The 18269-nt window shown below is 39.6% G+C and overlaps 1 protein-coding gene across 4 annotated transcripts in view; it reads right to left on the minus strand.

Annotated features, from left to right (window-relative positions):
- stxbp6 (syntaxin binding protein 6 (amisyn)) overlaps positions 1-18269 on the minus strand; it is a 138533-nt gene that overhangs the window by 111177 nt on the left and 9087 nt on the right. For all 4 annotated transcript variants that reach the window (XR_011693740.1, XM_071499173.1, XM_071499172.1 and 1 more), the window contains one exon: positions 17430-17650. Coding sequence is in view for 3 of the 4 variants with exons in the window: in XM_071499173.1 (XP_071355274.1) it covers positions 17430-17583 (154 nt within the window). In the remaining variant the exon portion in view is untranslated. The remainder of the gene's footprint in view (positions 1-17429; positions 17651-18269) is intronic.

Genomic DNA, 18269 nt, shown 5'->3' on the forward strand with positions numbered 1-18269 from the left:
TCCCTCTGAGTATGATACAATGATGACAGAAAATAGCAGGCTCCTACTGACTACAAGACAGGCAGGCAGCCTTCACTGAAGTTTTGTTGCCTAGGACTCATGAAACCCCAAGAAAGCTCAAATGCAGAGCGATATTCATTTTTTTTAATGTTGTTGCAAAATGAATTTCCACAATAAACACATCACAAAGGGCAATTATATAAATGCAGAAAATCATAAAGCAGACAGCTCCTGGTCCCTCTCTGCAAGATGAGCTATCGTGACATTACAGCTTTACACATAGGCACTGACTTCTCTGACATTAGCCTTAAATGTGTCTTTACAAATCTGTCATCACCATTCAAGCCTCTGATGAACCCCAGACTTAAACGTGGAAAGATGGGTTAGCTCATCTAAAAGGCCTCCAGTCTTAGTTACAAACACTCTGCTTTGTGTCAGAAACCCTGACAATAAAAAATCAATAAGGAAAAGGGCTTATTGCACAACAGCTTGTTGCACAACAGCTAATGGGCATTTTATTCAGGAACTTTTGTTTGTTATTCCAAAGCTAATCAATCAAAGACCAAAAAGGCCAAACAAGGTGAACACAGAGACCATTACCGACCACCTACTTCCCACTGCTTCTCAACACAGAGACATTCATTTACATGCCTGATCAGGTCCCTAGATGCAGAGGCAGGGCAAACAAAAAACAGTGCTTAATTGGTCAGTGAGAGGTTCTGATTTGTAATGACAGAAGACCTGACAGTACTAGAGTGCTGCCTGTTTGATGGTTATAGATCATAAAGGCAGCTAATGAAGACAGGCCTATCTGTGAAAGTCACTACATATGAAAGTTGTGCTGTTAACAGTGTTGATCTTCGAACAGCAATGAACTGGAGAAAACATTTATGGTTTGCGGGTACTAATGGGAACTATATCAGAATCAGGGAGTGTACCATAGAAGAAATAGTGTAAAAATCCTTTACAACATATGTGTATAGTGTATCTGTTAGTGTTGCTTAATCTCTCTCAAATAATTCCAAGATAACATGTTAGAAGTAAATAAAAGCCATGTTACTAATCTTAATGTGTCTTCCACATTTAAGAGTAAATACACCAAAACCAGATATTTATAATTAACAATAATGATTAATAACTGACATTTGTATACTGTATACATTTTACAATGTGTAATTGTTGCAAGTGTAGGTTTAAGGTTTTGCAGACTACACTCATGCAAATTACGATTGATTTTCTTGTTGGAGCAGATAGTGACGCATGGTCAGGTGGCACACTCTTTAAACATACTGCTAGTTCACATTCTACTGTTCACTGACCCAAACCCATAGACTTTTATTGACATGGAGCTGGAAGCCCAGCCAAATTGAAACTGCAGGGGTGGTTTTCGCCGAGCTTTGGCTCCTGTCAACAAGAACACTTGAAATTTTGTAGAGCTTTACACCACCATGGTTTCTACATAAAGCTGTAAGTGACATAGACACATGAACTTTCACCTCAGGTCAAACCATTACTGAGGCGTCAAGTATAAATCCTGCAGGTCTTCACTGAATGATGATCAGAAGAGCTCATAAAACAAAAAAGAGAAAACACTCATGGGATGACATATGGTGGAAAAAACTGCCTTTCCTTTATATTACTGTTTTCAATATGAAACACTTCTCACAAAAACCAGTTTAAGATTTTTTCCCCCTATAAAATATCATTATCTTTCTCTAATGAATTTCAAGTGACAAACATGCCATAAACATGAGCACACATGTAATAACAGACAGACGATTACAGCTGCTCTTACTGGGCCTCGAATGCAGGCTAGTGTTCGTCATCCTTAGCTTCAAATCCAGAGACCCCAGCTCATCATTACAACTAGATAAGAACCAAACTGAGAAAGTACTGTATGAAGGAGAGGGGGGTGAAGATGAAGACCAACAGATGTTAAATATAAGGAGAAGGTCAAAGATATGAAAGTGAAGAAAGTGAGAGGAGATGGGAATGACGGAGTGTGATGGAGGAACAGATAAAAGAGCCATGGCAGAAAAGGACGGGGAGAGATGAACAGATAAAGGTTATGGCCAGGAATTGTTATATGACTTTAGGCCCCAGTTGTTCAATTAGAGTTATGGGTTGCATGGGGAGGAAAGAGTAATAGAAAGTAAACTTCATCTAAACTTTTATCTTATCTCTTAATTTATTCAAAGGTCACAGAGCAGGAAAAAAGTACGTCAAAATAAAGTCTCACAACAGCTGGGTTCAGGGTGAGGCTGGGGTAAACTCTCCCTGAAAAAGTGTTATCTCAGTTCCTCAAATTCATACGTCAACTGAAAGTTCATACAAAAACAGAAAATCAGCATCATATCATTAACTTGTTAATTAAACGGCATTTGAGCAGCAGTATTATTTTTGGTGAGTAGATGTACATTTGATACAGAACAGTCAGTTTTTCTAGGATTATAATCAAACAGCCTTGTTTTGATTGTCTTCTCGATTTCAGTTCAGTTTATCAGAAAAGGCCAAATTCAATTTCATGTTCTTTCTTTTGGAAAGACTTGTGGCCTGTTGGTTCATTTCACAACTCGTGAAATGCCTTGATTAAAGAAAATCTTCTTCAAAAAACACCACAGTATAACTGATTGTGTTAAACAGACACGTTGACTCCTGCCAGTTATGAGGAGGAGAGCGGCTAAGTATGTGTTCCCATTTTTTATATTTCAAAAAATTATGCAAGTTGATGACTTCAATTTCAAATGAGATCATAGAATTTCTTTTTGTCCAAGCTTTCAAAGTCTATTAAAATACACCAATGAAATAAACAGAACCAGAACCATTCCACCTCATGGAAACATTTGGTTAAAAGAAATACTAAGGGGGCCAAGACTGGAATTCAGAAACCTAGGGGTAAACAATTAGGTCAGGAAACCTCTCTGTCATTACAATGTGTGGTGTGCTACCAATGACAATCCCTCCAAAGCTACAGTCTTTACAGGGAGGCGTGTCAAAACTTTACACCAGTCATTAAAGTCTCTTGACTTTTGACTTTGTCTCTGCATCTTGAAGTCACACCTACACATATATTATATGGTGTAATTAACAAAGGCGTTCATAAAAACTGTTAACCCAGTGCTCTTCTATGCTTCATGTACTTCCAACTAACCATGATCTATCTAACCAACCCCTAATGTTGATGAAGAGCAGTACGTACTTCTCTTTCTGGACTAGCGCACTAGCGTTCTTCTTTCCAAGAGATAGCAACTCAAAGAAATACTTAGAGTAATTTATTTGGCAGTCATGAGAAAGAAATATGATCAAGTCTATCTGAGGCTTTCGAAGAGTTAAAGAACACCTATTTTAAGAGTAAAGGTCAGTCCAGAGCTTTTACACCATCTAACATGTTCCTGTAAAATGTTTCACTGAGGTGGAAGTGGACACTTTTACCCCAGCCAAACGTTGTTTCCCCTCCTGTGAAAATAAAGCCCTCCGTAGTCAGACTGTGGCTTTTCTGGACAATCTCTTCTGATTACCTGACCGGAGTCTTGACCCCCAACGCTGCTCAAGATTTGTTACTGACAAAGAGGAAAAACCTTTTTTTAAAAGAGCCATTTATTCTAATCTAACAATAGGCTGGGTTTTATCTGATCACTGTAATAAAGAATGTTATTATGGGAGACACCGTGTGTATGTGTGTGTTGTCATGAATGTGTGTATTTTCCAGAAGTGGGTATGATGAAATTCCCCACAAGGTCCAATTACTCAAGCTCAGTAGATTCAGTGCTGTCTGTTTGCATCAAAGCTGATCCACATGTAATAGCCTGATCAAGCAAACAAACACACTCCCACCACCCAAACAAAACAGCGATCAGTAAAGGACCACCGTGGGGTGGGGGGGGGCGGGAGGAAGTTCATATATGTAAACTATATAGGTCCAGCCTGCATCCTTGGCTGAATCAAGATGCATTGTGGGCTACCTGCCAGACATGAAACCAGCAATACAATAGACAAGTCTCTTGGCACTGCCTTAACGCTGTGTTGGGTGATTTCTCCAGCAGCTCTACACTCTCGTTCACTCTCTCCAGCTCTTACTTTCGATTATCACTCACACTCTTTCACTCAGTCACTCATTTACTTGCGGCATCTGAGGGGAAGGATTAGAAAAAGACTAGGTCAGGGATCTAGGAGACTGCCTTGGCCAAGTCCCAATCACTCGCATAAGCACAGTGTACTGTTAAGCACTGAAGTTGGCTCATGTAGATTTAGCCTTCAGCGCATGTTGCTCAGGGAGCACAAATCATTCACTGTGTTAACTTCCCTACTGAAGCAGGTGCAAAGCTGGAGTTGCCTTGGATCTGTTGACTGAAACAGTTGTTCCTTACTCCTCATTCCCAACACTGCCGCTCAAATTCATCTTTAATACAGAGAAATAATGTGCTAAAAAGATTAATATAACAGGGACTATGCAGTATTAAACGCAGCTCTCTGCACCTTGTCTTCCAGACTACAGCTAGACTCAGATCTGCTACGAAGGCAGAATTCTTCTCTGTTGAGAAGCTATAGATAAATCCACTTTCCCTTTAAATTGAGTGATAGAGTTAACTCCAGATGCAGTGGCTCAGCAAATCCATGTGCCTCACTTCAAAATCAATACTAGCAGCTTTAAAATGATATAAGAATCATCAGGCTCAGTAGGCATATACCCGTGGAATCAGATACAGCTCTGAATTCATTACATATGATGGTATCAATCTGCCTTATTAGAGAAGCTTTTCTTACTGTACTTCTTTTAAAGCTTCCTTGTTCTCTCTTGGGCAGCTACTAAACAGAGGCAGAGAACAATTCTGCAGAGTCTGGGGAGGCAAACAACTGAAAACTGGTATACATCACAAGACTAAAGCGGCAATGAATGGAATTCCAGAAAATAGGCCCCTGACTCAATGTCAGTTTTGTAAAAATCTAATCTATTCAACTATTTCTTTTGTGACTTTAAGAACTTCACCATTGACAAGAACAAAATAAACAATTAATGAAATGTAATAATACATCATCTGCCTTTAGTAGGCATAGCATGCTACTTTTAAGAAAGAATTTGGCCTTTATGTGTTACTGAGAGAACCTGTGTGGATTATTATGGTATCCTCCATTCAAAGCGTGAAACAAATTAATGCCACTAGCTTTCTACAGCGTGTACATTATGGTAAATTATCCCATAATACATAAGCTTTGCTCAAAACCTAAAGAATAAAAAGGAGGATGCATCTTTAATTTATCACACACTGAGATGATATCTTAGAAGCAACTGAGACATCAGGTAAGGCCATTGAGAGGCTGCATGCTCAAGGACATTCATCTCTGTAAAGTGTATGTAGCAGCATAATATGTGCCACACAGCGTTTCTTTGTTTAAAGAAATGCATTCCTGGAGTGAATGTCTAGTTTGCAAATTGATAAAATGTCTAGAAAATGAAATGAGAAATAAATGATCCAGATGCACCTTGAAAGAGATACGTAACTACACCTCAGCCATGACAGACCAGCACTGCCACCAAATATTTACTGTGAGCTCTGTAAGGGCCTTTCTGAAAAAGAGCCTAATCGATAATTCTCCTTGCTTCCATCACTTAGAGGCAGTTAACAAGCCGATTCCTCTCGTTGAGCAATAGAGACACAATTTTTTTTTTTTTAAACATGATAATGCCAGTTTTATTTTCCTATTTTACACTTTCTTGGAGAATGGTCAGGGGGGGCAATCAGGGTCACATCCACTCACAGGGTTTCCAGCAGGATATTATTAAGCATAGGTGTCAAGCCACCCAGATCATGATACATCTCATTGTCTATTCAGTTTAGTTCATAGATAAAAGTATAAATAAAAGAAATACTGATTAATAACAGACTGCATTTACTCTGAATTAAATACAGTAAGAATCCTTGCACTGTAAACACAAATAAAGTCATGTTAAATTAAATAAAGGCTACATTCAGTGATTCAAAAATCTTCACTTGGCAATACTTAAATGCTAATGTGCCATGGATAAGCCATGTTCATTTATGTTCCCCAAAATCCTGAACCCAATATCTCTGCCAGGGGGATGGTGACACTACCTCGCTTATATCATGAAACACACACACAAACCCTCTTGCACTAACTACCATACAGTAAAGATATCCAAGCTAAAGATAACTGGACAGACAGAACGGGGTCCTGATGAAGCAGAAAAGAATAGCATATTTGTCTTTAAAGTTTTCCAACCAGTGAACCCAAGGTTAAAGCACGAGATTTTAGTCTTCTCAGTTTTTTTGTGAGTGTTTGTCTGTGGTGCTGGCTTAGACACAGTATGCTTTTAGCTTTATTAGCTCCATAATACAGGCTTACAAGGAACTGACAAGAGACATCTTAAAGCTAATGAGTAAAGAGAAGAGGAATACTGTATAAAGGGGAAAAAAAGAGTATTGAGAAAGCATAGTGAAGAATGGTACAGCTTACTTTTTTTCATGCTTCTCCTGCACAGTCTCTTTTGATAAAGTTTAAGAAAGACAGGAAAAAGATGGAGACACTGAGAAACATGGATGTGTTTAATTATGTGTGCAGACATGGACAAAGGAGAAGCTGACAGTTTATAAAGGACATGCATAAATTGATCAGCTCCCTTGGCCTCCCTTTGGCAGATATTTTATTTATGCAGCACTTGATGTATTAGACACCTTTCTGGCCATCAAAGGAATTGTAAATCAAGGCAAGACAGGCATCAGCATAAGGAGGATGTAGAAGAAATGTCTCTTAACCACGACAAAGACATGACTCTAGAGAAACAAACTAGCATGAGGAGAAATACTTCATATAAAGAAGATAGTTTTCATCATGGTGAACATAAATGTTGAGGCTTTTACTTCAGCCTTTATATGTCCACACCAAATAAATTTCAAAGCAGTGGAATAAAGTGAAACAATTAGACATATGCACTCATGCTGGAAGCATTCTGAAATGCAGTGCATCAGCAAACAGATCTCCTGATCATACTCCATCATTGTTCCTCAGTTCATAGAAAGCCCATTAAAAAACTAATGTACAGAAGATGAATAACAGTAATAGCTTTCCAACTTTTATTTTCCATTTCAAATCCTCTGTCTTTCCAGTAAAGACCATCAGAGGTCAGGACTCTTGAGATCTTTCCCTCCCTTTCTCCTCCCACATCTCTGTCTCTTTCACTATCCACAGCTCCCTCTCTGCCTCCTCTTATCTGAGACTAAGCGGGTATATACTCTGCTGCATAGTTCTCCTTTCCTTTTGGTCGCTATTTTCATGTGTCTCTGATAGTGTCAAATAATCAGTTAAGTTTTTCATGACAAGCAGAGTCACAGAGGGAGTCTTGACTTACTGAGATGCAGCCAAACTCAAATCGGTCATCTGTCACCTTGTAACAATTTCCATTAAAAGTTATTAAAATAAACTAGAATGACTTATTAACAATGAATGTACACATCACAATGAAGTACAAATTAAGATTAGAGCACTTGTGTACATTTTACATTTTTAAATATAAAATATAATAAATGCAACCTACTATATGCAGAGTTATAAAATATGCTGTCTGGCAGCAATCAGGCTATATGCGTTAATACAGCTGGATACTTTTTACAGATGTGCCAAACTTTGGCAGCCAAACCGACGATCAATTCTACTGGATGCATAAAACCAGGATGATTGTGTAGAGTCAATTTTCCAGCCAACAGACACTTTGGTAAGTCCCTGTTTGCTGGTTTTTATCCAACAAAGAGCAGCTGAATTGTCGAGAGAAGGTCAACACAATATGAATTCACTTTTAACTACGAAACATTTTCACATTCATAGCTACTGTGAGATATGAGCTGCTACTGTTTACAGAACTCCCAGTATCTATCATACAGTGCAGGCATTTTCTTTTAATGCAATCTTTCAACATTTGACTGAGAGAAGGGGAGAGGCCCTCTACTCTAATGATGAAGTCCATTCTATTAAGCATCTACTTTCCCTTGCTTGCAAACAAACAAATGACCCAATCAAGTACACTAAGTCACTAAGGCAGGTATATAAATTACTTGAATACCCAAAGCACTCTCTGCCTTTTGTAAAGGCTTGAAAGACAGATGGCACTGGTCACTGGGAAGAACATTACCAAACTCCCTTTTTTAAGTGCTGTCATCAAGGAGTGCAGAAGCTTGAGAGACACAATGTTCCATCTGCAGTATGTTCAAGAAATGTGTTGCAAATGCAGCTGACATACGCCTAACTTTGAACCACTCAAAGCTTGTAAGTGCATCACTGCCAGTAAATGATTTGCCTCATTTGAGCAAGTGGCCTAAATGTTTCAGCAAGACCATATACGACAAGAGAGTCCAATGTGAGTAAGTTACAAAATAAATGTGGCAACCCTGGAGAAGACTGCAGATCAAATATTGGGGGAAGCATGGTGCATTAGTTCATTCATTCTCTATTTCATTCAAACTCTAATTCTTTAAGTCGACAGAAACCGTACGAGACAAACAAAAGTCCCGTTTGTTCAATTGCTGCTTGAAGAACACACCACTGCACATAAATTGCACAGGAAACAAACTGTGGAAAAAGACATACATTAGCCCAACGGGAAGCATTATTCTGCTGGGGGACGACATCTTGCAAACATCTTACAAGTTGACAAAAAAGACTTGTTAGAAATAAAGCAGTCCAGAACATTGACTTCACCGTTGTGATAGGAAAAGTTTTCCTCTGTCAAGTCTACAAGAAATGCACTTGTTGAAAGAGGGCCAAGTGCAGCAAAGAGGATCCAGCCATTGAGGCCTTGAATTAACAGGCCAAAGAAAATGTTTCCAAGAGTGTTAAAGACAATGTCTATGAGGGTTTTTTTTTTGTTCTTTTTTTTACAAAGGCAAGCAACTGGTTTTATCCCTGATTACATGAAATACATCTGGGACATCATTATTAAAATTAATAATCATTAAAAATATAGGCAGTCATGCCCTGAGTCATGTCCTTTTTCCATTTATCTGGTAACCCCTTGACCTAAAAGAGAACTGTTATTACCCCCAAATCACTGTGACAGACTGAAAAAAGTACCTTTGTCAAATACTTAGAATTATTAAGAACTGGCAGGACAGTTTGTAATAAGCAACCAATGTCAACACATTGCGAAATAAGCTGCTGAAATAAGCCCTGTTTTACAACTCAGACACAGCTCATAAAAATGTTTTTCTTGAGCCATTTGTACTTTCAGTATCTTCAGAGACTATTTTAATACAGACAAATGAACTGTATTGGAAAGTCAATTGGACTGAGCAACTAAAGTTGGTTATTAAATGTTTAGTTGTGAGGGCTCTTAGTATGACAAGAACAGCGCATCAGCTAATTATATGGCTGGCTGACTTTTATAAGGCCAGGGCTCTTCGCTCTTTCATTACTGCTCTCTCTTCTTTCCTCCTCTGCTCCTCTATTTCACTATTTCACACTGCACGGATGAGGGGAAGGATCCGGGGTACAAACTTTGTTTACACAAAACAAAAGCTGAGAACACCATGAAGATGACCTTTTCCAGGTACACAGGGAATTGTGTTGAATCCGTGTTTGCTCTATTGATGAGCTAATACATATGGTCAGAGTACACAGCATCAAAAACATGTGTGGTGTGGTCCTCCTCTTGAATAATTACATCCTCAATGATCCCGAAGTGGCCACATCACCTCATCGCCCTGGGCCCATTCCCTGTTGCTGTGTGCCATCAACTCTTCCAACATTCAGAATAACAACAGTACACCCCAGCAAGGAGGCCAGAAACAAAACCTCTACACTCTAAACACTTCTGTCAAAACAAATGAAGCAGTCGTGAAGTCTTGAGATTACAAAGAACCATACCTTGTTCTGTTATTGTAATGACCAGCTGAAACTGTGTGTGGACCTCCAGGTGGGAATCACTTCTTTATGCATCAGCTTCAGAGGCAGATCAAAGACTATCTTTTACAGTGAGAAGTCTTTGTTTACCAGTCCTATGAAATAAACTCTAACCATCTCCCCCTTCAATAATAATGACTCAAATAAATCTCATCCCAATGACTGTGGTAAATACACAACCAGAACACAAGAATAATTTACCTCAAAACTACCTGCATTTGATGTAATATGTAAGGATGGGAAATCCACTACACCACAACTACAAACAACTGTAAACAAAATAAAAAATATCAGCTCCAAATCACAGCTAACCAAAAATAATTCCCTTTAAGTCAAACATATTCTCTAAGCATGCAAGGTGCAATGAAAGAATGTCCCTACTCCCATGTTTCACCTCTTTCATTCTCATCTCCCATCTCCTGGGTGTCTCCAAGCAGGAGCCTGTAAACAGGAACCCTAGAGAGCCCTAAAGAAGGAGTGAGGCTGCACCAACAGCAGCCAAAGAGTGAATGAAGTTACACGAGTTAAAGGGAGCCGAGCAGAGTCTTCCAAACCAACAACTGTGCACTGCCTTCACCACACCAATCAACAGATTCATGCTACAAAGAAAAGCACCCTACTGCTGCTACTGGAAAACAAGACAGACACACAAACACAGACAAGCTGAAAGCAGTTGCAGCGGGAACGGGACACGGGACTATGGTTGATTTGAGAGGAGATCATGAAGGAAAATTGCTGGGGTGTTCTGTGAACCCAAGTGCCATTTGGACAGAATGCAAACGGATTGAGTTGATGAGAGACAGTTTGGACAGTTTGGCTTTGGTTTAGGAACGCACTACGAACAGAGCTGTCAGAACCACTGGGGCATGTACTGATTTCCCAACATGTGTGCGCACACACACACACACAAAAACCGTCACTTCTCTGTGGAATAGATGAAACACACTGGCCGATTCTACAGAGGGAGGCTTTTGTATGCACTGCAACGCACACACCTCAGTCCACCTGCAGACCACCTGAGTCTTTCATCTATCCAGCCCCACCTGCTGTGAGCATGTGTGTGTGGGCGCTGTTTGACTGAGCAAGAGCAAGAGACATCAGAGACCATGGATACCTTATTATGCAATTTGCCTTCCGCCATGTCTTTTAAGCTATTGGGCTTCTTTCACAAATGTTTTCCTATTTTCCATCTTAAAATTGGATAAATTTGAATAAGTGAAAAATAAAAAAAATCTAAAGAAACATGCAAACAGCTAATGTGTTTCTACCCATGTTTAAATGATGAATTACATTTGATGTCACAAATACCAGCCAACAGCAACTTAGCAAATATTCTTACACCTATTGTTTTAAAACAAGAAACTAAATTGTCTGTCTGCTATCAGGCCTCGTGTGAGGGCAAACAACTCTGAAACTGAAATGGATGAGAGCACGGGATCCACAATTGTAGACTTAAGTGCTGCTGGACAGTGACAGAATGGATAACAACCCAACATCTGCGGCCATTCAGGTCAGGTATGCCGTAGCAATCCAAAACATTTCAGTGGTTTTTCAATGACCCCATTTCTTGAGTATGCCAAAAATGATATGCCATCTACTGTCTAATATCAAAAACACCTCTTGGTGTGATTTCAAGTAATGATTTGCATTTACATTTACTCATTTGGCAGACAAGTGAAGGATAGCATTCAAGCTTCAGTACAGTAGGACACCTTGGAGGAGGTACTAAATCAGTTCAATAAGTGTAAACAATTTTCTCTTCAGCTACTTTTGCATTTCAGCTATTCAATTACTCTACACAGCAAACTGAGTCAATCACAGATTTGTGAGACATCTCAATTAACAAAAATTAGGAAAATATATTTAGTATTTGTGTTGATGCTCAAGTTAAATGTTTAACTGAGATCCCAATTCACCTATTTAACACTTGTTTAAAAACATGTCTGTGTCTATTTTGTGTCTGTGTTAAAGGCCTTCCCAGCTTACCATTTCCAAGCTTCCAAAAGATTGTCATTCCATCCCTTTAATCTTTTCACTTTACCATCTGCCCTTCATTTCTCTCACCTGTTACTTTCTGCCTTAGCTGTCCTCGCCTTGGCTAAAGTCACTCAAGCGGCGACTTTGAAGGACCCTCATCTTAGCCAAGAGGAGATTTGAGGCAAAGGGATGAGGGGGAGGATGACGTGATAAGAGCAGGCAAGAGTGAAGACAGTTTGTGTTTTAGAGAGTAGTCCAGCACAGAAATGAGCTGAGCTGCTGCAAGAACCTAATGAGTCGAGATAAAGACTTCCATAGCACACTGACACAGTGGGATTTGGTATGGATGGCACGGACATGTGGGTGCATGCACATACACATTTGCACGCACATACCTTAACAGGAGACGGGGTATTACTGTCATGCTGATGTATCTGGTCCTGTGTGAGTGGGCTGTATGTCTGTGCTCTTAGTAAAAAACTGGGAGGCCAGCATCAGTCACTGCCTCTACACTAGCCCTGTGAGAAACCCACAGAAGGCAACATTCTTCACAACAGACCACCCACGCACCAACGCCTGGCTAAACCTCGTTAGCAAACATTTGCCCAGACTCCCTGAGATGTTTAAAAAAAGTTATATAAGTTTTATGAAGTGTAAAAGTTACATCAAAATCTTGATGTTGATGCCTGTCCTTTGTGGTTTTATTTGGGCTGCAAAACCGAAGATAATTTTCCACATTTGGGAAAATAAAGTATCTAAATATCAACTAATAAACAAAAGCAAAAGCAACATTTTAATCTGGATCTAAGCTTCAATACTGACAGTAATCCTTTATGATTTCTTTTCTTTCCTTTTTTAAAACAGGTTTTAATAGAAAAACATCTAAGTTATTTACTTACCTTGAACTGAATCACTCCCAAAAACATGAAATCTTTTTATGGTGGAATGTGTTTACACCTCCGAGGTCATTATAAATAAGTATTCATGGTCTCTCATTTGTGTTTCCATCTGGATTTGTAAGCTTGGGCTAACCTTGGAAAACACACCCACAACCCAAAATGTATGTTTATAAATACATAAAGTTAGACCGACATGTTATGACCGGATCTTCTTACTGGTCTAAGCAGCTTAATATACCAGTAATCTACACAATCTGCTTGCCCATCCATCTCAGAAGCTAATCAATAGGACAGTGATAACAAATGGAGAGAAGTGGAGAGCGCAACACACAAACTGCTGTGATAATGTGAAATTTCTGTTCTAAAAAGCCTCTGAGAAAGTACTGATACTGTGCTTTGTTACATTTCTTCGACAGAAAGTATGAGATCTTTGTCCCTCCAACAAAGAGGGCTCACTGTCGATGAATGGGACCGAGTATGATTTATACAGCTGTCACAAGTTAATGTTACTCATTTTAAATTGATTAAATAGATTCTTTCTGCTTACGTGGTTCAACTTCCAATAACAGGTGTGATGGAAAATAAGTTTAAACATCAAAAACAAACAACACAAACACCACAAACACCACAAACAGAGGTACACTCCAACCAAGACACACGAGGATCGCAGCATATCATATGAGACACAACCTACACATTAAACACCAACCCACAAAATAACATGCCTGCAGAAACACATAATGCACGAATACACCCATGAACATGGATACCCACTTGCTTCCCACATGGAAATTCACATACTAACATAAAACATAAGCGTAGTCAAACAAACAAAGCATGTGTTAGTGACAGATAACTGGGAGTCGGGTTCTGGCTTGCATCAATCGAGTAAGGTTAGCTAGTTGGAAAAAGGAAAGTCAAAAGGATGGCATTTCCTAAGATGTCTTAGGCCTCTTCCCAAAGCTGCCAACTCGTGGTAGCTACACACCCAAACTGTGCAGATGTAAACAACAAGGGAAAAAGATGTGGTGAAAACCAGGAGAACAAGAATTGCTCAAAGGAGAAATGGGGCGGGAAAGGAATGAAACTATGTTTTCCTCAGAGATGAGTAAAAATGAAATGAAAACTCTGTAGAGTAGGAGGCTACTCCAGTGAACCTTCACAGTGTCTTATCTAGCTCAACTGGCCTCAGATCTCTCCTGCCAAACATTCTGTGGGCGGTCCAGTGTTTGAGCCCTGAGGTCCAGCCATAAAGGCACCGCGTGAGGCCCTGCGATCAAAGGGAAAGCCTGCTACCCAACTTGGTCCATGTTGATCTTGTGGCTTTGCTCCAGCACACTCCTATATGTTCATGATCCCTGATGTTGTTGGGAAAGCGTCAACATAAATTTCCCCTGATGGACATGTATAGTTCATAATTCTCACAGATAACCAACATCAGTCGAGACTTTCTTTGGTATCAATTTGAAATAAATAACAAGGGGCAGCTAGAAAAAGAGGAATGGCATGATCCATCTTGACACTTGATACTGCATATAGCTCATAATGAAGTGGTTACCATGATCAGCAAAGGAATCAGAAAAATCGGTTTAGCTTAGCTTTACATTTATATCAGATACATTTACATTGTCTTTGGTGTGTTCTCACCACAATCAAACCACAGCAAATTTCGCTTGGAGGCAGAGACTAAGATCAAGATCTAGACTGAAACTGACCAGATAGTGACAGATAACTGCAAAGGAAACTGGACAAAATGGACCAGTTTGTTTAAACCACAACACTGAGCTTGAGCTTAATCAAGCACCCAAAAAATGTAGTAGCCTTTTTTAAGATACTACTGATTTAGACCTTCTGGACAAGAAGCCTGCTCTAATGGGGATCAGTTTATTGCTACAGGTTGTGGTGTCACTCAAGTTTAAGAATGGTATTGTTCTGCTCTGCTGACTTACGACTGATTTCCAAGATTTCATCCTGAAGCAAAACAACAGAGTCAAACCACACTTGTTTTCCTGGAGCCAAATGTAATTCTGAAACAAGAAACACTGCAAGTGGCAGCTGTCCAGGCATTTCATTCCACTGAGAGATGCAGCTCTCCACCTCAGACAAATAGTCGTGTTCTCAACAAAACAGCCAATTCAAAGACTCTGGCTCACCCACACTGAAAAGACATCTCTAACTGACTGCTGTGGCTACAAGGTCAATTGCATAACGTCCATATTACATGCCTGTGAAAGCAGGCATTAATTCCAAACAGATAAGAAACTTGACAAGTCATTACTTTAAAACTGCAAGCAAGGGCATTTTTAAAGTCATATTAGTTTAAAATATCTTGTTTCTCTTGTGTTCACTCAGATCGAATGTATAACAGCATATGATCCTGAGAGTAGAGCTGTAGTGATGGCCTGGTGCTTCATCCTAGCACCCTGCTCAGCTTCAGAGTGTAGGGCCCCTGGCTGTCTCTATATTACAGCTAGGCCTCCTTTAGCCATGTCATGCCACAGATTACATAACTCTGCCACTGTATGGCCCTCAGGCCTCAACTATCTGCTACTGTAGCCATGAGACAGACCCCCCCCCCCCCCCACACCGTTATATACATACACAGTGCTTTCACATGGTTACACACATGCTGAACACTTAAAGTCACACACACCAGCCTTGTATCTTCAATGGGCACAGGCTGGTTTCACACTCATGGTTTAGCTGTACAGTACACATGCAGGAACACACACACACAAAACTCAGAACAATGGTTGGCTGGCTTAAAGAAATGTCTCATGACTAAGTCAATTACTTGACAGTGCTTGCCTTCACTACTGTGCTCCCACATGTGATACGAAACAGCAGCTTGGTCAGGAGACTGTTTATACAGAGCAGAGAGCAAAAAACCCTTTTAACAGGAAAAATATGGCCGGACTAAACTTCTTGATTTTGCTTTAGATCCTTATGTAACATCCAGTCACACATACAGAATATTGCGTTTCAAAGGATAGAAAATGTTTTCTTCTTTAAAAAGGATCAAGACTAAATCAACAAATGGCTTTTCAGCACAAGGATGAAACAGCTTGCTGTCTCTGTTCATAGCAAGCAAAGGTGGCAGTGAATGAATGGCAGTTAAAAAAAAAAAAAAACAAAACAAAACTGAAAGCCTCCCACTTACATCCTCCGTAAACAAAAACAGAAAGCACACCTATTCAGTTGGGTTATATAAAAGTAAACAAAGTACGAATGCAACAGCCCACAGTTCCTTTAGTCACACAATCCTACATTAGGTTTCTCCATCCTTACAGCAAGGTTGGAGTAACTGACTGTAGCCAACTTATCTTGCTCCAGCCAGTTGGGGCATAAATCCTCCACTGATAGCAGTTTAAATTGGATACCTCTTGACGCCTCAACAGGGATTTAAGACTGACCCTGTCTCTGTCTGTCTCTCTGCCCAGGTTACACTGTCACAAAGATGATCCATTTCAAGGTAATGAAAATGCACAAAAAAAAAACAAAGAAATAATTAAAATACTATAAATAGTGTAGGACTCAAAGTTGAGAAAAAGTTGATTCCCCAATTTTCACAACCACATTTGGGATTCAAACCAACAGCTCTCCACTCAAGACTAATCTCTAATCGATCCATATTATATCAGATATTCTCTTGAAATCATGATTAAAAAAAATTCAAGTATATCAGATAATTTATGCATTTCAATTACGCCACACAGACTAAGCAGTTAGGACATCCAGTGCCTTTAATAGATTTTGCAGCAACAGAGATCAGACGAGGCACGGAGGTGAAGGCTGCTGGTGGGAAATGTGATAAGACTGTCATTACAACAAATGAAAATCAAGCAATACTCAGTTTCACATCAAAGGAGAAATGGCTCATTGCATTTAACCTTTGGAAAGCACTGTCCGTTCACAGAAACCTGTGGTTAATCTGTGACTTGTGCTCGAAACAATTGGCTCTTATGTGTTCATACACGAGAGTGTAAACATAGAGGCTCAGTGTTCAGCAGCATAACTACTGGAAGGCAACCTTGAATTTGAATCCTACACAGAGATAGCTCTACTGGTCTTTATGCTGTGCTGATACACTCTAAATTCCTCCTAGTCACAATTAAGTAACTTTGAACCTTTTGTGATATGATCAGATACTGTCAAAGCAGAATTTAATACACATTAAAATAGTAGGATTAAGGAGTGTCATTGATCTTCATAAGCAGTTCTGCTGGCACTGAAATTAATAGGCTCTAGCTAGTCTCCTCATGAATAATATGCATGGCTAATTCAATTAACAAGCAATATCTCAGCTAATGTTCAGATAGAGAGAAAAAAAAACAGAATAATTCAAACCTCAATTTCTGCTGAAACAATTATACAATTTCAACCTTAAATCTAATCTATTTAAAAAAGGATTGACCTAAAGCCCGGCAGTAAATTGATTTAGCGTGTCATTCTATTGGCAGAGGAAATGTAAACATGCTCATCAGTGTGAACATTAGCAGGAGAATTAAGGGAGACGTGCTGAACGTGATGTTGGGTCACAACAGTTGGCAGGGAAGAGAAGAGAAGAGAAGAGAAGAGAAGAGAAGAGAAGAGAAGAGAAGAGAAGAGAAGAGAAGAGAAGAGAAGTTTCATTTGTTCTCTGACCTGAGAGGCAGATAAAGGTCATGTAGTCTCCCTGACCACCAGTGGCCAGGAAGGGGATCTTCTTCTTGGTCCTCCGCTTCACCTGCACGGCAGCAAGCATCTTCTCATCGTGGGGTATGAAGACCTCCTTGTTGATGGCTGATTTGGCACTCATCTCTGAAGTAGGCAGGAGTGAAAAGGTGGCAAACAATCAAAGTGGAGAGGATGGGAGCCGCTCTTCACTGAAGAGGAGAACAGAATAAGGAAAAACAGCAAATGAAATTAAGCAGAAATTATGGAACAGGTTAACTAGTTAACTAGTTACGGTGCACAAAAGTCTCACTTTCCAAAAGTCTCCTATTTTACAAAATTTGCCTCTACTGTTATCTCTACTGTAATCATTGATTCTGGAAAGAGATGTAACATTGAATTTTTAAACATAATATTTCAATGGTCTAAGCTGCACAAACAAAATCTTCGCCGACAGTGCACTATCAGAGATAGATAACTCAGAACATAGCCAAACTACTCCAAATGGGGAACCGAATCTGCCCCAAATTTCAATGGGTTCTGCACTGGCCCAAACCCCATCCCTCCACCAAGTTCGGTGCATATGGCCTGTTACTCTAAACCCATGTGTACTGGCAACTCCTCGTCACAGGTTGTATGTCTGATTTGTGAGCACTTAAAGGCCTGATGATAGAACTATACCGTATTTTGAATATCTTTAATATCAGAATCTAGTTTTTTTTTATTTCAGTAATCATTTCACCACTGCATCAGATTCATCTTGTGACCCTTCAAGGACATCTCTGTCCCAGATGAGGAACCACTGTACTAGAGGTGAGTGAGAAAGTTTTT

This window comes from Trachinotus anak, unplaced genomic scaffold, assembly GCF_046630095.1.
Source record: "Trachinotus anak isolate AG129_WGS33_773 ecotype Australia unplaced genomic scaffold, CSIRO_AGI_Tana_v1 ptg000015l, whole genome shotgun sequence".
NCBI lineage: Eukaryota > Metazoa > Chordata > Actinopteri > Carangiformes > Carangidae > Trachinotus > Trachinotus anak.